The sequence below is a fragment of the Petaurus breviceps genome, unplaced genomic scaffold, assembly GCF_028583685.1.
Source record: "Petaurus breviceps papuanus isolate PSGF00001 unplaced genomic scaffold, PetGlider_PUasm1.0 90887, whole genome shotgun sequence".
NCBI lineage: Eukaryota > Metazoa > Chordata > Mammalia > Diprotodontia > Petauridae > Petaurus > Petaurus breviceps.
The window spans coordinates 566,590-589,153 of record NW_027187370.1 but is presented as its reverse complement, the minus strand read 5'-3'; the positions used below and the strand labels follow the sequence as shown (position 1 = coordinate 589,153).

At 37.6% G+C, this 22,564-nt stretch overlaps 2 protein-coding genes across 2 annotated transcripts in view; both read right to left on the bottom strand.

Annotated features, from left to right (window-relative positions):
* Positions 1–1,282: 1,282 nt before the first annotated feature.
* Positions 1,283–13,952, bottom strand: KRT12 (keratin 12). Its single transcript, XM_069074200.1, has 8 exons — positions 13,380–13,952; positions 11,798–11,880; positions 10,907–11,063; positions 10,253–10,414; positions 10,045–10,170; positions 9,465–9,685; positions 4,077–4,147; positions 1,283–1,914 (listed from the first exon to the last, which is right to left on the bottom strand). Exons 1-8 carry the CDS (start codon positions 13,950–13,952, stop codon positions 1,817–1,819), a joined length of 1,491 nt encoding a protein of 496 aa, XP_068930301.1. The 3' UTR covers positions 1,283–1,816.
* Positions 13,953–18,862: 4,910 nt separating this feature from the next.
* Positions 18,863–22,564, bottom strand: part of KRT20 (keratin 20) — a 14,768-nt gene continuing 11,066 nt past the window's right edge. Inside the window, exons 7-8 of the mRNA XM_069074176.1 lie at positions 22,033–22,070; positions 18,863–19,631 (exon numbers count right to left, since the gene is read on the bottom strand). Coding sequence (XP_068930277.1) covers positions 19,534–19,631; positions 22,033–22,070 — 136 coding nt within the window. The 3' untranslated portion in view covers positions 18,863–19,533. The remainder of the gene's footprint in view (positions 19,632–22,032; positions 22,071–22,564) is intronic.

Genomic DNA, 22,564 nt, shown 5'->3' with positions numbered 1-22,564 from the left:
GTCTGAGCAAACCTAGAGTATTTGTTCAGTTCTGGGCTTTTTGTTTTAAGGACATTAATAAATTGGTTGTTCAGAAAGGGGTAACTAGGATTCTGAAAGTGCCTTGAGTTCATGCTGTATGAAAATTAGTTAAAAGGAACTAACTGGGGATACTTAGCCTGGAAAAGAGAAGATTTAGGAACTTGTCTATCTATCTTCAATTATTTGAAGGGCTGTCACTTTCTCTTAATATTCCCCCCTCCCACGTCCAATCAATTGGCAAGTACTGTCATTTCTAACTTGCAACATCTCTCAAATATGACCCTTTCTCTTCTGGGACACTGTCATGACCATGGCCATTATCATTTCACACCTGGAATAGTGAAATATATTAGAGGTTGGTCCCCTTGCCTCAAATCTCTCCCCACTTCAATTGATCTTTTTAAAGCAATAGGTCTGACCATGCCACCCCTCTCCCCTACTCAACAAACTCCTATAGGTCCCTATTACCTTCAGGACCAAATATAAAATCCTCTGTTTGTCTTTTAAAGCCCATCATAACCTAGTCCCTTCCTTCCTTTCCAGTTGTCTAACTCCATATAATGCTCCATCCCACCCCTCCCACCTACCATATACTATGTTTTCTATTGACACTGACCTTCTTGTTGTTCTTCACACTATATACTCCATCTCCTGTCTCCAAGCATTTTCGCTTGCTGACCCCATGCCTGGGACTCTCTTCTACCTCATCTCGTTCTTAGGAGTCTCACCTAAAATCCCACCTTTGGCAAGAGGTTTTCCTGATCCTCCTTAATGTCCCTGTGTTGATATTCTCCAATTTATCTAGTATGTGTCTTCTCTGTATGTAGTTGTTTGTTTACTGTTAGATTATGAGCTCCTTGAGAACTGTGACTATCTCTTGCCTTCTTTTGTATATAGCACAGTGCCTGATACATAAGCTGCTAAATAAATGCTTGTTGACTCACTGGTTCGGGAGGTGATAGTTTCCTTCTCAGAGGAGGTCTTTAAGCAGACCTCTTCTTGGGTATATACCAAGCAGACCTCTTCTTGGGTATATTGAGAGAAGATTCTTATTCTGGCATAGATTGAGCTAGATGATTTTTGGGCACTTTCCAATTCTGGACATTTGTTGATTCATTGAAATTCATTTAAAACACTCAAAAGTAACTCCCCAAGTTTTCATTCTTCTTGACCCCCAGTCTCATTGTAGACTCCTTTGGGTTTTAAAAAATATTGTCCCTTTTAATGATAAATGGAGTTGAATATATGAAAACTACTAATATACTATCATATTTTAATCATGTTGCAAAGTTAAAGAAATAATGCATAGAATAACTAAAGGTAAAAATTAGTATTACTTAAAAAAAATCAGTTTACAAACTTGTATGATTTTTTTTCCTGAAAAACTTGCAAATTATGCCTCATATTTATGCAAAAATAATTTGCATAGCTTAACAGATAATAGCATCACTAAGTAAACTTGACTGTTTCTTCTTCACCTCTTCAACATCCATTCCCTTACCATGTCCCCCAGCTACTAGAAATAAGTGCATTAAAAGGATTCTGATTTCTGAAGACTGAAAGGCAAAACCCATAAAAGGTCACATCGGCTTCCATTAGTATATTTCTTGCCACAAAAAGAGAACTGAAGGAGAAAAGAACTTATTTTCTTTACAACAGTATTATAAGGGACTAAAAGAAACAGAGAATGAGTTAGCAAATAAAAACCAAGAGCCTTAGAATGGTGATGGCTTTTTCTTGTGAATTTCTCCTTCCTGATTCAGGAGCTAATCATATGGAGCTTACTTCTGGTATCTTAGAGTTCTTCTTCTATTTCTCGAACTTCAGAGTTAACAACTTTCCCATCCACTACCTCCTGCACAATTGTCTTGATTTTCCTTGTTCTGCTTGGATCTAAAGGCAAAGATTTAGATTTAAAAGATTAGGTTAAAAAAATAAACCAGTTGTTTTAATATGTGAAACCAAAATGTGAAAGTTTCTTTTTCAAGTTAGACCTCTAAAATAAGATATTAGATATGGCAATCTATAAAATGTCAACTATTGGAAGATTATTTTTATAGGCTATTTCAAAATAGAATTTTATGCTCCAGTATGTGAAAACCTACAAATATTTTGATGTGGTTCAACAATAAATTTAATTCAACAAACTTTTATTAAGCACCTACTACGTATCAGGTAATGGGTACAAAGACAAAAATGATAAATTGAGTAGGGAGAGAGCAATAATGGTTGGAAGATACAGAGAAAAGATGAAGAGATATGGGCTAGCAGCAACTAGGTGGTGCAGTGAATAAAGCACTGGCCCTGGAGTTAGGAGGAACTGAGTTTAAATTTGGCCTCAGACACTTGACACACTTACTAGCTGTGTGACCCTGGGCAAGTCATTTAACACCAACTGCCTTGCCTCCCCCCCTCAAAAAAGGGGGATATAGCTTTTAAATGATAGTACTCTTATGGAGTCACTGAATGACTATGTTCAAAGAATAGTTATAAATGATTCCATGTCAAATTACAAGAAGTATTCAGGGGCCCGGGTCCACTGAACATTTTAAACAATGACTTAGATAAAAGTATAGGTCAAATTTGTAGGTCCCATAAACTTGGGATGGATAGCTAACACATTGGATGACAAAGTCAGAACCTAAAAAAATCCTTGGTGGACTTGAGAATTGGGCTGAATCCAATAAAATGAAATATAATCAGAATGAATATAAAGTCTTACATTTGGGTTCAGGAAATTGGTTTTGCATCTACAAGACAGGTGAGACATGACTAGACAGCAGTTAATCTGAAGAAATCTGCGAGTTTTAGTGAGCTCGATATGAATCAGTATTATGATATGATACTCAAAAAAACTAATTTGGAGGCATAGTGTCTGTGTTATATTCTGCCCTGATCTGATCACATCTATCTACAACATCTATCCAACTTTATGGTATGTCATGGAGCACATGTGGAAGTCTAATGAAACCTATGGATCCCTTCTCAGAATAATGTCTTTAAATGCATAAAATAAAATAAGTAGGATTGCAAAGGAAACTAATTATATTGAAATGCAGTTATCAAAATATTAAAAGTTCCAGATTTACAAGATCAATGAAATCTATTCCCAAATCCCTACTGTGGATGTCAGGTTAAGAATTCCCGAGCCAGACTATTTATTTCTAGGCACCATAATTTAGAAAGAATGTTGATGAATTGGTATATGTACACAGGAGGGCAACCTAGATGTTATAAAGGGATAAAGCCTGTGCCATATATGGATAGCTTGAAGAAACTGGGTTGCCCAGCCTCGAGAAGAGAAAGTAAAGTGGAGGGTGGGAGGGGTGGGGTACAAGGAAGCTGATAGCTGTTTTCAAGTACTCAGTAGGCTGTCAAGTAAAAGAAGGATTAAACTTGTTTTGTTGGTTCCCACAGGGCTGAATTAGGAATAATTAGGAAGTTAAACTTGATGACTGGCAAAACTTCCTAACCCTTAGAGCTATCCCAAAGTGGAATGAGCTGCCTTAAGAAAAGGTGTGATCCCTCTTACTGGCAGCCTTCTGGGACAGCTCTGATGGCCACTTCTTGGGTATGCTAAAGGGGGAAATCTTTTTTGGGGTATTGTTTCAACTACAAGGCCTTGGAAGTACCTCCCAATTCTGTGAGGGAAGGGTTTTTTTTTTTTTTAACCAAGAATGTAGTCCCTGAACGGAACCTCTAAGAAAAACAAGGATTCTGAGAGGAAGAGATGAGAAGAAAGTATGTTCCAGGAAAAGGGAATATTTCCTTCTCATCAATGGTACCTTCTATACCAATGAAAAAGATATCTGTTAATTCAAAAATGAATGTTAGTTGTAATGTTCAGAATGTTTATTGAGAAAGTAGTATTCTTGCCAGGCCAAAGACTATCATATAGTGTAAACTAATTAATTTACTCTACAGAAGTATATGTTCTTCCTTGATTCAATGTTAAGAAGACCTGTAGCTATGACCTTGTGATACCAAATGGGTTTCTGTGGCTTAGTATTTAGTTTTCTGAGACTTTGAAATAGTATCTTGGGGAAACTGCCCACCTTTGGAAGAATCAATCGACTGTGCTTGAGAACTGGATTCTGGCACGGTTAAACTTTCAACAACACCATTTCTGTATAGAAAAGAGGAACAATAATTGTTACTTCATATTTTCTAGGACCTGGAGAGAACTAGATTTTAATCATGCCTCTGACACCTACTAGCCCTGTGACTCTGGGCCGATCATTTAGCCTCTCTGAGTATCAAGTTTTATTTCCATAAAATGGGTATGTTTCATATCTGTAATTCCTTCCTTTTGGGGTTGCTTCCATGATCCAATGAATTATATATATTTGTAACCCTTAAAGTGCTATGGCTATTAAGGAAAGAAAAAAAATTATATAAAAGACAAAACTGTTGCTGATTTTGTGATATAGTTCAGCAATGCCAAGACCCTTTGTTGTTTTCTCTACCAGACACCTCAGGCAGCTAACAGCCCAGTACACAAGATGCCCCTAGGAATATACCCAATAAAGAGGAATGCAGAAACACACAAGGAAAGCAGTCTGAATACACCTGGCCACTGGAGCTCTATAGGTCTGTGAGGTCATACCTGGTTTACAATCTCTCTCTCTTTTGAAAATCCAAACAATTCAGTGCCCAGTAGAGAACAAAAGCAAATTTACAAGGAAGCAAAGGAAAGATGGACAGCTCTCATTATAATGTGTAGTATTTATAATACAGGCTTTCTTGAAATGAACATTTATTGTTACATATTTTGAATTCTCTCTTATGTTCTGCTATGCATATGACATGCTTCCCTTCTTTATTTTGTATTAAGTTCCAATATTTAAGTTTATGATGTTTTTGTTTCTTTTCTCTATTCTGTATTTGTAAAAAGAAAAAAATTATAAAAAAATCCAAACAAGTCAAGGCATCCTAGCAAAGACCAGCCCAGAAATGCTGGCTCTCCCTGACTTTATATGGTGCCTCAGACAACTTCAGAACTGGAGATAGCCTGGGGCCTATAAAACTTGAACTTAGCCAAAAGGCCTTACCTAAGGACCTAGAAGGCCACATGTGGCCTTGAGGTCACAAGTTCCCCAGCCCTGTACCAGACACTCTGGTAAGAGCTGAGATACAAAAAAAAGCCCCCCCCGCCCAAAAAAAAAGTGACATTTATTTTATCCAATTCTAGAAAAGCTTTCCTGTGATTGCATGATAGACCATATTTAAACACTGCATTGATATTTTTTTCAGGGAGTTTGGTATGAAATGGATGACATCATTCAGATGGATGTGACCTCATTTTTCATCTTTAATGTTAGGTCACTGATATATTTCAATATGGTATGGTAAGGATCTGTGGTTCCATCTATGTGGGCATGCCCCACTGATATGCAGTCTTTCTGCCTTAGTAGATGGTTTGGGGGAATTTTTGTGGCCAAAATATTCTTTACAGAGCAGTTAGTATGGTGATGAGACTCTCTGAACTGAATTAGTCCATCTCTGAGCTCATAATAGATTCCTGTTAGTAAAATAGGGAGGCAGAGCCAAGATGGCAGAATACAGGCAGCAATCTAGCCTCCAAACAACTTTAAAATAACTCTTCAAATCAAATTTTGGAGCAGTAGAGCCAACAAAAAGTCAAAATGAGACATTTTTCTAGCCTAAGACAATTTACTAGGTCAGCTAGTGAGACCTGTGACAGCAGGGTAGGAGTTGGCCTAGAGTTCAGCAGCTGCATCAGCAGCAGGCCTTGGAGGCAGCTACAATAGCAGGAGTAACAGTAGTGGTCTCAGAAATTCTCAGCTCAGAGACTATATAGGAGTCAGGCAACTGGGAAGAAATTACAGGGGGCCCTTTGCTGGCACTGGGTACAGCTGGCACTGACTGTCAGCTCTATTGATCATAAGTAGTTCTGGCTGCAGTTCCAGGGCAGAGAGAAGTGCTTTTGGTTGGTCACAAAGGAGTAAGGACCCTCATTGCAGTTCCAAGGCAGAGAGGAGTGCTAACCCTTATGGTTGCAGGGGAGCAGGAGAACTGGTCATAGTTCTAGGCTCAAGAGAAGGTCTAGTGTTTGTGGCTGTAGGGGAACAGGGACCCTCCCTGGGTAAAAACTAGAGCTCAGACCAGGAAAGCAGTGACCAAAACTCTCTGTGGATCACACAAACTTGGAAAAGCTGAAAATTTGCAGACCCCCAGAACTAGTTCTAAAAACAGCAGCATGAGGACAGTATCCCCCCTATCTGAGCAAGTCCAACTTTAACATAAAATTCAAAGTTAAGAAATAGGCTGAGAAAACAACAACAAACTAACTTGACTACAAAAAGTTGTTATGGTGGCAGGAGAGACCAAAACATAAACTCAGAAGACAACAATGTGAAAACAGCTATGAGCAAAGCCTTAAATAAAAGTGTTAGTTGAACCCAAGACCAATAAGAATTGCTGAAAGAGTTAAATAAAGAGACAAGAGTGGTAGATAAGAGTGGGAAAAGAAAAAAAAGTGATACAATAAAATCATGAAAAGAAAATTAACAGCTTGGTAAAAGAGGCACAAAAATTAATGAAGAAAACACTTCCAAAACCAGAATTTACCCAATAGTAGAAGAGGCACAAAAATTCACTGCAGAAAAGAACTATTTAAAAAGAAGAATTGGTTAAATGGAAAAGGTAGTACAAAAACTCACTGAAGAAAATGATTCCTTAAAAATTAGAGTTGGAAAAGTGGAAGCTAATAAGTCCATGAGATATCAAGAAACAATAAAACAGTCAAAAGAATGAAAAAAATAGAGGAAAATGCGAAAACAACAGAGATAATTTTAGAATTATTGGACTACCTGAAAGCCATAATCAGAAAAAGATCCTAGACATCATATTTCAAGAAATTATCAAGGAAATCTGATCCAGTATCTTAGATCAAGAGGGTAAAATAGAAATAGAAAAAAATCTATCAACTACCTCCTGAAAGAGATCTCCAAATGATAACTTCCAGGAATATTATGGTCAAATTCCAGAGCTATCAGACCAAGGAGAAAATGCTGCAAGCAGTCAGAAAGAAACAATTCAATTATCATTGAGCCAATGTCAGGATTACAGAAGATTTAACAGCTTCCACATTAAAAAAAAATAGAGGGATTGGAATATGATAGTCCAGAAGGCAAAGGAGCTAGGATAACAACCCAGAATAACCTACCAAGCAAAACTGAGTATATAATCCTTCAGGGGGAAATTGGACATTCAATAAAATAGAGGATTCTCAAGCATTGCTAATGAAAATATCAGAACTGAATGGAAAAAATTGACATTGAAACCCAAGACTCAAGAGCAGCATAAAAAAGTAAACAGGAAAGAGAAATCATAAAGAAGTGTTAATAAAGTTAAACTGTTTACATTTCTATATGAATAGATGATACATGTCACTCCTAAGAATTTTATCATTATTAAGTCAATTAGGAGTCTACATAAATAGAGGTTGTGGGTGTGAGTTAATTACTTAGGGATGATCTGTCTCTCTCCCCCACTCCCTCTCCCCACCAAAAATGAAGGGGTGAGGAAGAGGGATACACTGGGAAAATGGGGAAGAGAGAGGTAGAATGGGGCTCGTTTTCTCATATAAAAGAGGCACACAAGGAAGAACTTTTATAGTGGAGGGGAAAATGAAGGGAACAGTGAATAATACTTGAACCTATTTCTCATCAGAATTGGTTCAGAGGGAAGAATTATGTATGCACATTCAGTTGGTATAGAAATCTACCTTATTAAAACTAGGTATAGACTAAGATCTCACACCATATACCAAGATAAAATCAAAATGGATACATGATTTAGACAGACATAAAGGGTGACATAATGAGCAAATTAGGGTTTATCTGTTAGATCTATGGATAGGGAAAGGATTTACGACTGAACAAGAGATGAATAATTTTGATTACATTAAATTAAAAAGTTTTTGCACAAACAAAACCAATGCAGCCAAGATTAGAAAGAAAGCATGAAACTGGAGGGAAAATTTCACAAAAAGTTTCCCAGATAAAGGCCTCATTTTTCAATTATATAGAGAACTGAGTCAAATTTATTAGAAAACAAACCATTGCCTAATTGACAAATGGTCAAAGGATACGAACAGGTTATTTTTGAAAGAAGAAATCAAAGCTATCTACAGTAATATGAAAAATGTTCTGAATCACTATTGATTAGAGAAATGCAAATTAAAACAACTCTGAGCTACCACTTCACACCTATCATAAATGACAAATGCTAGAGGGGATAGGGAAACTATATCCACTAATAACTTGTTGGTGAAGTTGTGAATTGGTCATCTGCAGAACAATTTGGAACTGTACCCAAAGGACTATAAAACTGTGCATACTCATTGATCAGAAAAACTACGACTAGATCTATACTCCAAAGAGATCAAAGAAAAAGGAAAAAAAATCCACATTTATACCAAAAATATTTACAGCATCTCTTTTTTTTGTGATGGCAAAGAACTGGAAATTGAGGGGGATGCTTGGCAACTGGGGAATGGTTGGAAAATTAAAACATGACAAGACCTATATGAACTGATGCAAAATGAAGTAAGAATAATCAGGAGATAATTATGCACAAGTAACAGCAATGTTGTTCGTAATGATGAAACTGTGCAAGACTTGCCTATTCTGAACAATATAATGACCCAAGACAATTCCACAGGATTCATGATGAAAAATGCTGTCTACTTTTAGAGAGAGAATTGACGAACTATGATTACAAGTTGAAGTATAGTTTTCTTGCTTTATTTTTATTTTTGCTTTTTTTGTGATATGGCTAATATGTCTTCCATGATTTCACATGTGTAACTGATATAATTTTACTTACTTTCTCAGTGGTTGGAGAGGAGGAGGTAAGAGGGAGAGAATTTTGAACTCAAAATTTAAAAAGAAAAGAATGTTTAAAGAAATAAATAATACAAATGTAAAACCCAAATAATAGAATATTTTCTCTCGTACAAGGAAAAATGCATATACACAAAATTGGGGTGATAATGCACCTATGTCACAGGGTTGTTGCGAAGATCAGATGAGATAATAATGGTAAACTGCTTTGCTAACCTTAAAACACCATATAAATGTTATCTATTAATAAACATTTGTTGACTGACCCACTGATGCAGTTTGTACACAGCATGGACTAATAAGCAGTACTTTAATGTCACATTATTATTTCTTTTGCACATTCCAGCAGAAAGCTTAAGTCCTCATTGGCGACCCAATATATTAAAAAAAATGCATCTATAACACAGGGGGCGGCTAGGTGATGCAGTGAGCCCTGGAGTCAGGAGGACATGAGTTCAAATGTGACCTCAGACACTTAACATGTCATGTGACCTTGGGCAAGTCACAACCCCAGTTGCCCTGCCTTCCCCCTGCCCCAAAAAAATATTTTTTCATTTTGGATTTCTTATTTACCCTTCGAGTTCTCCCTCCAACAGGCTGCGGTAGGTTTCAATCTCCATCTCCAGCCGGGTCTTAATATTTAGGAGGTGTTCGTACTCTGCATTCTGACGCTCCATGTCACTCCTCACCTGGGAAAGCTGGGCCTCCAGATTGCCGATTTGGAGCTGTATCTGGGAGAGCTGATTGCAGTAACCATTTTCTGTTTCTGCTAAGGTGTCTTCAAAGGACTTTCTCTGCATATCAATGAAGAATGATGCTATTTCAGTGATGAGCAAGGAAAAAGAGGCTTTAAAGTGGAAGAATAACCTGGTCTATATGCAAGGTTCTTTCTGTTTTGATATTACTTTTGAATTAGAATAGTGCATAAAATCAGAGATCTGAGACCTGGAAGGAAACAAACTCACTTAGTTCAACACTTTCATTTTGCAGATGGAAAAGCTGAGGCCAAGAGAATTGAAGTGACTTGGCCAAAATCACATAGGTGCTGAGACTTGAACTCAGGTCCCCTAGCTCTACTACCAGGGCTATTTCTTCTTTATCCATCCCATTGCCCTCTTTGTTGGAAATACCATTACCAAGTCCTTTTCCGTACCATAGCAAGCTGAGACTGGAGCTCAATTTCTAAACTTTGGAGCGTGCGCTTCAAGTCCGTTATTTCGCTCTTGCTTGTCTGGAGCTGTTCCGTGTTGCTGCTGATCTCCTTCTTGAGTTCTCCACTCTGAAATACAAGAGAAGGTATCAGGCCAACCTATAGGAAAATCTGAGTTCATTTGTCAGGGTGCCACAGTGCCTCAACTCACTTTTTCAACGAACCATGCTTCGGCTTCCTTGCGATTCTGCTCGGCAATGACTTCATACTGCCCTCTCATGTCATTCAGGAGTTTGGTCAAGTTGATTCCTGGGGCAGCATCCATCTCCACACTCACCTGGCCGGGCCCCCCAGCTTGTATGGCTTGAAGTTCCTAGGAATAGCAAAGAAGAGGGATGCATGTTTGGATTCTCTCCAATTTATCAGGACTGTAGCTAGTTTGTACATAATTATGTGCACGTTGTCTCATTCACTGCACTGTGAATTCCTTGAGGGCAGGGACTGACTTTTGCCTACATATTTCTAAGGCTCTCCTCAGCTCTAAAATTCTGCGGATCTATGTCCATTCTCTTTTTACAAAAAAATGACAAGAACAGAGCCACTAAACTGACTTTATTACCCTATTGTCAAAGTGAAAAGTGAGAAAAGACACTACTGGTAGCACCAACAACAGCCAGGGACTCCATCTTTCTCTCTTTATATCTGAGGCCCTTCCCCTTCCCCCTGCCCCAGCCATAATACCTCCCAGAAGTCAATAAAAGAAACCCCTTCATTCTTCTTCTTACTTAATAAGAATGTAAATTGCAGTGGATTGGGGGGAGAAGAGAAGGAATGATATGGGAGTGACAGATGTCTGCTGCCTCACCTCTTCATGGTTCTTCTTAAGATAAGCCAACTCTTCCATGAGGCTTTCAATCTGCATCTCCAGGTCAGCCCTGCCCAGGGTCAATTCATCTAGCACCCTACGCAGGCCATTGATATCAGCTTCGACATTCTGGCGCAGGGCCTGCTCATTTTCATACCTTACAAGCAAAAGGCAGGATATTCCAGGAGATCAAAAATAAAATATCAAATACCCCCAAAGCCACCTGAAGAAGTGATTTATTTCAGGCATTAATTAGCACGAGCATTTTGAATGGCTATCTATCTCAGGATACAAAAGCAATATGGCTTAAGGGATAACCAGTTACCCTTGGAGAAAGGAAAGTCTAAGTTCAGGCTTTGCCTCAGTTTACTTGCTAGGTATGTAACCTAAAGCAAGTCATTTGAGTTTTTATTGCCTCCAGAAACACTTTAAGTCGCCAAATGACTGGCGGCCTGCTGAAGAGAATCAAAAGAGGGATGCACTGAAATTTCCCTATATTGATAAAAACCCCACGTGTCTGGGTCAAGTTTCAGGGTCAAAAAAGTCATTATTTAATATGATACCATATTTAGTGGAATAATCTACCTCTTCTGATTTTCTTGCCCCTATAGATATTTGGCTGTTCTACTGGAAGGCAAGGGAAGAAGAAAGGGAATGAAAGAAAGGTCCTGTGTACATTGAGTAGACCCTGTGTGGTAGGGTGCAGATGGGCACTGGATGGGCCAGCATGAATAAGCTGCTATCTGAATTGTTGGAAGGACTTACCAACACTACTTAATAGCAGATACACTGTTATATTGAAATATGGAAAGTTTCATTCATTGGAAATGAAAGGAAGGATCAAGAAAGGAGAGAAGTGCCATTGTCAGACTTGGCTAGGCTTGTACTTACTTCATCCTGAAATCATCAGCTGCCAACCTTGCATTGTCAATCTGCAAAATGAGACGAGCATTCTCGATAGAGGCTGAAAGAATCTGGAAGAGTACAGAAAAATGATTTCTAAAAGCACCAAAAGACTGGCCCAGACATTCTGTTCAGGTCAGCAGATAAGATAACAAATAACATCATTTAGATTCTGCTTCTTTTTAAAAAGGAAAGTTGTGTGTTAAAAAACACTTTCTGTCCCCTCCCTTCTTTCTTCCTCACTCCCTCCCTGAACTTAGGTCTTACTTACCCTAAGCTTTGATCTCTATTCACTACACCATTTAGCCTCCTCCTCCTCCTGGTAGGTTAATGATTGCACTGATAATGGGCATTTATATAGTACTCTAAGGTTTGCAAAGTGCTTTACATCCATTGTTTCATGTGAGTCTCCCAACACCCCTGGCCGGAAGGGACCTTACACTTCAGAAGATCATAGACTGACAACTGGAAGAGATGTTAGAGATCACTTGGTCCAGCCCCATTATTTTCTAGATGAGAAAAGTGAAGCCCAGAGAGTAAAGTAGTAAGTAGTTAAGCCAGGATTAGAGCCTAGGTTCTTCTCTAACCCTGAATCCATTGGTTTTCTCATGACACCAGGCTGCCTCTCAATTATGCTAGAGATTATATAGTACAATTCTCTCATGTTACTGCTGAGGAGATGAAAACCCACCAAAGTTCAAGGATGTATCCAATGTCACACAGGGAGTAAGTTGCAGACCTCAAGTTCAAAACCATTTCCTCTGACTCCAGATTTAGAATTTTTATTTTTTATTTTCTATTTTTCTAATTTTCTATTACATCACAGAGGAAACATAGTTCACATTAAGCCATGCAGTAGGATGTAAGTTCCTTGACGTCAGGGACCATTTTCATTTTTGTCTTTTGTAACCTTAAAATCTAGCACAGTCCATGGCATATAGTAGGTGTTCAATAAATTACTCCTTGAACTGAATAGATGCTAACAAGGATAGCTAGATGTTGCAGCGGATAGAGCACTAAGCTTGGAGTCAGGAAGTTCAAATCTGGCCTCAGATTCTTACTAGCTTTGTGATCCTGGATAAGTCACTTAACCCTGTCTGCCTCAGTTTCCTCCTCTGTAAAATGAGCCAGAGAAGGAAATGGCAAACCACTTCAGTATCTTTACCAGTGGTTGCTATTCAGTCATTTTCCAGTTGTGTCTGACTCTTTTTGAGCCCATTTGGTGTTTTCTTGGCCAAATAAACCCCAAATGGGGTCATGAAGAGTCAGACACAAGTGAACAAAACCAGAACAATAACAACAAGAAGGAACTATCAGTCTTTACAGTTTTGAAAAATACCACAAGTATTATCAAATTAATTATGTTTAACATTAGTACAATTTAGTAAAAGATTAAAATGAAAGCTGAATTATTAAATCTTTATTTTTACTAATTTATTTAATAATTATTTCATTAACATTTTAAATTTCTCTTCAATTTTTAGTTCATGTCAGGAGTCAGGTTAAATTTAACATAGCCACTGAATGGCCACTACTACTCTAAATATTGCAATAGCAAAAATATTCTTACCTTATTCTTAAGATCTTCAATTAATGGGTAATATTTTTCATAATCATTTCCTGACACAGAATCACCTGTCACACGTGTTTCATACCAGTCTCGAATTTTGTTCTCCAGTTCAGTGTTTGCTTCTTCTAAAGCCCGGACTTTAGCCAGATAGGAAGCCAATCTATCATTGAGGTTTTGCATGGTTTCCTTTTCTGATCCAGAAAGAAGAACTCCATCACTGCTACAGGGGATGCCAATTGAGCCACTGGCTAGCCCTCCGCCATAACCATTCCCTAGCCCTCCTCCATAAGCACTGCCCAGTCCTCCTCCATAAGCACTGCCCAGTCCTCCTCCATAACCACTGCCCAGTCCTCCTCCGAAGGCACTCCTGGAGCTGTTCCCAAAGCCACAGCTGGAACCAAACATGGATGCAGCACTGAAACTGCCCCCAGAGCTTGCCCCAGAGCCAAAAATATTTCCACCAAAGCCACCACCACTACTGGTGCTGGACAACCGGCTGAGCCGGCGGCCCCCCACCCCGCTGCGAGAGGAAGCCTGCTGGGAGGCTCCAGAATTGTAGACAGAGAGAGACATGGTGGCAATGAAGAGATTGCTCAGTTGGCAAAATGGAGGAGAGGGGTAAAATAGGCATAGATGTGTCGCCTTTTATACCCAATGAAGTGGGTGTCACAGTAGTCAAGTTCAAACATGCTCACAGCAATAAAATTCAACCCTTTATTTTTCTTTTGTCAGCTCAGAATCCCCTGACCAAATTAAGTCATATATGTAGGTGGAAATTGTTTATTGGTGCAAAAATAAGGGTGCCTACTAGGTATTTGTTTGACAAAGAAGAGATTTGGGTGGGGTAGAATTTGCTTGTCAGAAAGGATTCTCTCATCCTTGCAGACTATGTGTTGCTTTGCTAATATCACCTAAGCCTACATCTCATTCACATTTAAAGTCCTTTATAATCTGGTCGTTTCTTAAAGTTCATCTTCTTATACTTTACTCCCCTCTAAGTATTCTATGATCCAACCACAATGGCCTCTTTAATGTTAACTGAGCATCACATCCCATCTACTACCTCCTTATCTTGGCATTCATTGTCTGTCCCCTGTACCTGAAATGCTTTGATCCCTAACATCTGCCTCTCATTTTCCCTTGGCTTCCTTCAACACTCAGCTCAAAATCTATCTTCTATAGGAGACCATTCCCAGCTTTCCCCAAGTGCTAGGTCCTTCCTTTTTCATACTACCTTCCATCTACTCTCTGTTTATCTTGTATGTACCTTGGCATTTTTGAGTTGTCTTGCCCATTAGAATATGATCTCCTTGAGGACAAGGATGATTTTTTTTGCTGCCTTTCTATTTTCAGCATTTAAGACAATGCTCTATACATTTAAAAAACTAAATGATAGATAATTGACTATTTTCTTTCTCTTGTGATCCAGAGACTAGCATAGCTTATTGCATATGGTAAGTAGGTATTTAATAAACATTTTTGAATGAATGAATGTACAGTACACAAAGATGAAGAGGCGAGCTATTGAATGTTCTGAAGTAACTTGAGTTCATGTCAGGATGAAATAATCAAGTCAACAAGCATTTATTACATATCTACTATGTGTCAGACATTGCACTAAGCTATGGGGATAAAAAGAAAGGTTAACATTGTCCTTGCTATCAAGAGTTTACAACTGAATCTAAACTTGAATTCTGTCTTCTTTCCAAAACTGGCTAGTCCTTTTCAGCTTCCTAATTTCTGTTAATTGCATAGACCATCATTAGTTTCAAAATCTAAAAGTTATCTTTGATCTTCCCTTTCATTCCTATATCCAACAATCTCCAAGTTGTCTATTATGCTTCCATAACATCTCTCAAACCTTTTCCTATCTCTTTACTCCCGTAGCTCTCAGTTTCATTTCACATACTCTGCAACTAGCTGATCCCTAAACTTGATATGTTATCTCTTGCTTCCCTACATTTTTAACCAGCAGGATGCATTGCTTGCTACTAACCATTTATAATTCACAATAAGAATCAGGTGCTGGGAAAACCTATCCTCACCCTGGTGGTTGTGTACTCTATCTAGCACCAGGGAAAGCTCTGGGAAAATATCCACCAAGTTCCATGATTCCCATATGATTGTAGAATTCTATCCTTTAATTATGCTCATTTATGGTGGAACACTCAGTCAATCTAAAGGATGTGGTCAGTGTGGATTTATTCAATCAGAAGAGGAAACAAGGATGAACCACTATAACAACAACAACATCCAATCAGAACAGGTCTCAAGTCCCATTTTGCCAGAAACATTTCTCTCCATAATGGCAGTATTTCACTGAGCTCTACTTAGGGAGGAGGGCACAATGGAGTAGGCCACATAGACAAGCACACTTGACGTGTAGAGTTTTTGCTTATAGGTATAGAATCAATTAAGTGCATATATCAATTTATTGTACCAAATCAAACAGAATAATGATTTTATGGCTACACTTAGTTTCTCCCAGATTCTGGTCTCCCATCATCTGGAAATCTAAGAAAGACATAGTTCTCATATGTAGCCCTGCTATATTCTTTTCTTAAGCTGTTTCTGTCATAACTTCCAAGAGATAATAGTCACATTAGTTGAGAGTTTAGGAACTCAGGGTAATTTGCCTTCATTTCATGGTACAGACAGAAGGTCCTCTGGATACTTTCTTTCTCATTCTTGAGTGCTTCACTCTGACCATTTCTCCAGTCTCTTATGCTTCACTTTTCTTCTGGTAACCTCGATCTTGCTCAGAGGAATAATAGTCTTATCATAGGAGGCTGGTACATTGGCCATATCAGGACTTCTGTGTCCTGCTTGCCATCTTGGTTCCTTTGTTTTTCTTCTGTTATGTTCAGGTTTTCCTGCTGACCAAGAATAATTCCTTCTCTATTTTTGCAGTTTGGCAACTAAGTTTGGCCAATCTATCTTCTTTTCCCTATCCCAGTAGTAATGGCAAGAAAGGTTGGTGGAAGTAAGCCATCTCCCACTCCTAGCTCTACTTTCTCCTTTTTCTAGGCTGTCAAAGCTCTTTTCTTCCTTCAAAGTTCAGCTCATATACCATGACTATGTGAAAATTTCCTTGATCCTCCCCATTGGAAATATTAACTTCCATCCTCAATTTTGCCCCCATCATTCCGTCATGTATTAATGGATTTATAGCAAGAGAAAAGGATCACAGGTATATTGCTTTTGTTATTCATTGTGTATCCTTGTGATATCAAGAAAAGACTTAGAAAACCTTTAGCATATTGAATGGACCCCTTGTGGAAAACTTATGGGAGGGACAGGGTTCACAGAATGATAAGGCATAGATACATTTAAATCTGCATCATTGGAAGAAATATCCATATCACTCAGATAATAGTTCTATTTGAGTATTGAATATTTGAGTGTATGCATAGAGTAAGTATTTTTCAAAGGAAAATACAAAACTTTAGCCCCATATATGTTATATGTGTGTAGGTACATGCATACACACATACAAAAGATACATAAATATATATATGCACATAGACATACAGATACAGTACATTTGGGCTAACATTTTGCATTCTGCTTCTGAAGTTATTTGACTTGACAGAACTTACTTTTCCTTAATCCTTAGTGGTTTTTTTAAAATGTCCTTTCAGACTCATTTAACTTTAATAAAGTTGACACCATAGACATTTTGATGAAAATTTGTTCTGAATCTAATTATGTGTGGTGAACAGACTCACTTGTTACAACCATAAAGCAAATGTCAGTGGAAACCTCCTTTACTACTATTTTTGCATAATAGAAATCAATTAGCTCTCTTTTTTGCAGCTTTGAGAGATGAAAAGAATCGTTTCTGACAACTTGACAACTTTAGGCTTGTATGTTTATTGTAATAGGCTGGTGGAATTTTAAGTGGAAGAAAGACTTGTGTTGAATTTGCAGAGGGGAGCAGTAAGTTTAGTGTGAGAATCCACACCTTCCTTCAAAAGTTTATATAATCTTTGACTAATTAAAAAAAGTTTTACTTAAGAGCAAATGGTATACTAATTAGAGAAAGTTGTTAATATGATCTTGACAGAACAGTAGAAAGGTCAGTGGAACTTGAATTTCATTGGGGTGAAACAATTTTTTAAAGGTCAATAGCTAATGAGTGGTTCAGAAACCGGATTTGTACCCAGGTTATCTAACTGCAAATTAATCAATCTTTTTATCACCCCAGGATTTATTGATGTGGCACAAAAGCTGGTTAGCCATTTTGAGGACACAATGGCCATATATGTATTCTAATTTTAAAGATATGTATTATAATTTAAAGATTTTAAGATTTAAATACTAGTGAGTATTCAGGCACTCAACTTATTACATTATTTATTTGGTTTTCATTCTTCTTTCCCAACTCTACTGGGACCTGTATAACATTAAATTTTTCAGGACTAAAGTAGGGAAGAAAAATTCTCCCATTCCCACATAGAGCCTCGACATAGATCTGACATTCTGGATTCCAAGAGGATTAATTGGCATAAAACAATTGGATATTTTAATAGTAACCATAGTGAATGGTAAAGCTGCCTGTTACCAAGAATCTCAAAGAATTTTGCCAAAATCTATGGCTATATATACCTGTATAAAGTAACAATAAGGTAAAAGTTTCTTATTTTATTGATGAGGCAAGAAGGGCAAATGAATGAAGTCATATTTTCCCAATTCTCTTTGGTTGGCATTGGAGGTCAAAACTCCATCATTTAGTTCCTAGATCTCTGTGTAGATATGGCCACATTCCTTGGAAGTTAACACTGGAGAAACTACAAGTTTCATAATTTAAAAACAAGTGTAGGGGCAGCTAAGTGGTACAGTGAATAGGCAATGGCCCTGGAATCAAAAGGTTCTGAGTTCAAATCTGGTCTCAGACACTTGACACTTACTAGCTGTGTGACCTTGGGCAGGTCACTTAATCCCAATTGCCCTGCCTTCTCCCCTCCAAAAAAGCAAACAAATTGTAGAAAAATTCATATTTTGGTGAAAAACAACTGAGTTGGAAAATGGGCTGAAGCTAAAAAAATATGAAATTCATTAGTGTAAAGTCTAACATATAGGTTCAAAAAATCAACTTCACAAGTATAGGATGTCAATGTATGTATCTGATGAATGGTAAATAAAGATGTTAACATCAGGTTACATCTGGTCAATGTTTGGTAATATCAGGTTAATGCCAGCTGAGGATCAGTATACTTCCATGTGAAATTAGAAGAGAATGTCAACCAATCTTTGAAACCTGAACAAATGCACCATCTAATTAATTACCATGCCATCTTCAAAATGACCATTATCAGAGCTTCCTTTTATGATGCAATAGTATAAGGAATCCTCAGTGCATCTAATCTATTAATTTATCATACCATTTACCTCTAAACATTGGAAAGATAGCTGTCTCTAAGTTAGATGTGAAAAGGTAAGAATATTTACACTCTCAGTACACAAAACAAGATAATCACAAGTCACTAAATCATATGGTTTATTGACAAGAGTATAAGGAAACTCTTTATTTCATTTTATGAGAAGCTAGGGTCCTTGATAATTTCTTAGATGCTCATTCCAAATATGGTACTCTGCATTTTTGAATCTCCTAGGCATGTGCCATAAGTCAAAACCTTAAAAATATGCCATGGTTGGTGGGTGATGGGCAGGGGATAGAAGCTTAATTCAGTGGAGATAGAAAGATCCAGACCTCTGAAATTCAGTGAGATCATTAGAGAAATTAGCATGACTAGGAAATAGACTACAAAAAAAACATTATATGTACTTTGGGGGAAAAAACTAAGAGAGATTTCTCTTCCATTAATGTTTGTATCTATAAAATTAATATTTTTTTTCATTATTAGAAGGTCCCCAACTTTCAGTCAAGGAAGCATTAAAGACATTTTAAACTTCCTTGCCCTGAAAGCACTAATGGTTTATTTGCAATATTCTTACGAATGTTCTGACTGAAGAAGGATATTTGGAAGGCATTTTTAAAAATCCCATAGAAGAGTATGATTAATGAGTTTCTTATCTCTTGTTAGCACAAAGCTTCCATTGGGCTTTCTGAAAGGGAATTTCCTACTAGAACGTTGTCAAGTTTGATCAAGTTTTTTTTGACTTGTTGAACCCGCCTTCTCCGCGTAGTTGCTTATACATTCTCTTCTATTTCTTTGATTTGAGATGACACAACCTTGCCATCTACTACTTCTTCCACAACTGTCTTAATCTTCCTGGTTTTCTTTATTTCTGTATGAGAGATACAAATGGTACTTGGTTTTTATTCATGCATGTAAATCTAGCCATTCACATTTCTCTGTCTCTGTCTCTTTCATCAGTGTTAGGGTATTTCTGCTATCAAAACTCATTCCACCAGTGCAAATCATTGACACTCATCTGTAACTTACCACACACAGTAACATCATAGATCTAGAATTGGGAGGGATTTCAGAGGCCATCGATTCCAACTCCCTCATTGTATAGGTGAGGAAAATGAAGGGCTTAAACTCCACTAACCTGCAAGCTTAATCCTGAATTGAAGGCAAGATTTTGAACTCAAGACTCCTGACTCTGTACCCAGTTCTTTCCACTGTGCCAGCTGCCTGGAGGCACAAAGGGGTTATGTGTCTTGCTCAGGATCACATGGTATTTGTCAGAAGTGGGACCTGAACCTAAATCTATCTAACTCCAAGGTTGGTTCCTCCATCTATTATGCCATACCTCCCTTCATCAACTCATATTACTAAACTTTAAGTTAGCATTATTTTGTACTTAAGTAAAGTACAAAAAGACTGGGCAGTTAGGTGGCACAGTGGATAAAGCACCAGGCCTAGATTCATGAAGACTCATCTTCCTAAATTAAAATCTTGCCTCAGACACTTACTAGCTGTGTGACCCTGGGCAAGTCACCCTGTTTGTCTCAGTTTCCTCATCTGCAAATGAAACAGGAGCAGGAAATGGCAAATGATTCCAGTATCTTTGCCAAGAAAACCCCCAAATGGGGTTATGGAGAGTCTGAAACAACTCAACAACAAAAACTCCTTTAAAAGAGCTTTTAATTTACCATTCCAATTCACCCAGTTAGTTTTATATGATCTTAATTCATATAATTATATGATCTTAATTCATATAATTATATGATCTTAATTAGTTGCTACAAAGAACAGCATTTCACTAATCTTGGAAACCTAATCGAATGTACCACCCAATTAATTACCATCTCATCTACATAATGACTATGCTCAAACCTTCCATCTGTTTACTAATTAATACAAGGAATCCCAAGTCTGTCTAATCTATTTACTTATATCTTAATGATGTTGGGCAATGCCCAGTTACTAGTAAGCAATGAAAAAATAGTTGTGTTTAAAGTAAATGCAATGTCTATAGTGAGAATTCTGACTATATGCATGCATATATATACACAAACATATACATTCATATGTACACATATGTGTATATATACACAATATGTGTGTATATGGCTGGCATGTATATATATATGTATAGACATAAATATACATATATCTATACATAAATATACATATATACGCACACACACATATATAAGCTTGTATACACATACACATAATCATCACACAAATCACCAGATTAGAATTAGACATATATTTTAAGGATAGACAATTTCCTTGGTGTGGGTAATCACTTTGTTATTGCAGATTGCAATCTTCTACATCTTAAGATGCAGTCTTAGAAAGTTGCTGTTCCTGAGAAATCAGTCCCTTGACAGCCTCCCAGATGATTAGCCCTTTCACAATTGCGTTCAGTCCCTGGTTCCTCACTGGGCTTTTGTCTAAACCTTTCCAGTTAGTGAGATCTGACAGTTTATAATCTACTGACAGCCTGTGAGAATCTATGATCACCTACTTACTACAACAAGGCCTCAGAATGAAACTTTAATGGAAAAGTCTTATAGATGAAGGCAGAAAATATAACTCCTGAATTTCATAGACCAATTCTCCCCTTCAGCTTATAATAATAACCAGAATAAAATATATATGCCAATCTGATTCTTTCCTTACAGAATCACAGAAAGCTCTAACGCATACTTAGCAATTTCCTTCTTTCTGCACCTCTATTAAAGAGAGTTAAATTTTTCCCACTGGTGGGTGGTGGGAGTGTTCATTATATTATTTTCAAGAATGTCAGGCTTTGATACAGAAGTCATAGAATCAGTCTGTTTTATTCCTGGCTCTTGGTAAATTACACTAATAAAAGTTTAGCAGAATCATCATTATAAGTTTTGGTGGCTGGAGACAATTCAATTGTGGGAGTAGGCATCACAAAAGATAGTCTTCTCTGATAAGTTGCAATTGCACTGAGAGAGGAGATGGCCCATCTCCTAGAGAGTTTGGCTACAGATCCCAATGAATTCTGATTCTAACCCTCAGTTCTTGGGGGGAGGCAAAGTGAGTGATAAAGAGGTAGAGAAAGGCAGATATCTGCACAGGGATTGGACCCTGGGATGATATAGTGCTGCATAGGTTCTGAAGACCAGAGGACCACAGTGATTAAGACAGCTGCCCCACCCCAGTTCAGGTCAAAGCCCTAAATGCCCTCTAGTTTCAACTCTAGAATTCAGTGTTGCCTGGAGGTAATGTGTGTAAAAAGTAGAATGTAGAATAATTACCTTTGTCATCTGTCATGTTTAACTGGAAATCTTCAAATCTTTTTGGAGGAAAGAAAAAGAAACAAAAACAAGTTTAGTATCATCCACACAAATGAATTCTCCTTAGTTTTAAACAGTCCTTCCCTTAGTCTAATCCTAATATTACAAACATATTTTGCTTTGCCCTATAGCACATGTCATACTGGGGCAATATGATGACCTTTCTTTAAGAGAGGGGTTCTGAACCTGGGGTCCACGGACTCATAATAGGTTTTGGAATAGATTTTGGGAGTCTGTAAACTTGGATGATTAACATCTCATTTCTTCTTCAATGTAATTGGTTTCCTTTATAATATTATGTATTTTGATGCACTTAAAAACTTTATTTTGAGGAGTTCCTAGACTTCATTAGACTGCCATAGGGGGTCTGTGACACTCCAAAAAGTTTAGAATCCCTGGTTTAAGATTCTGTTAACTTAAAAACAACATTTTCCAAGACTTTAAATTGTGTGTGTGTGTGTGTGTGTGTGTGTGTGTGTGTGTGAGAGAGAGA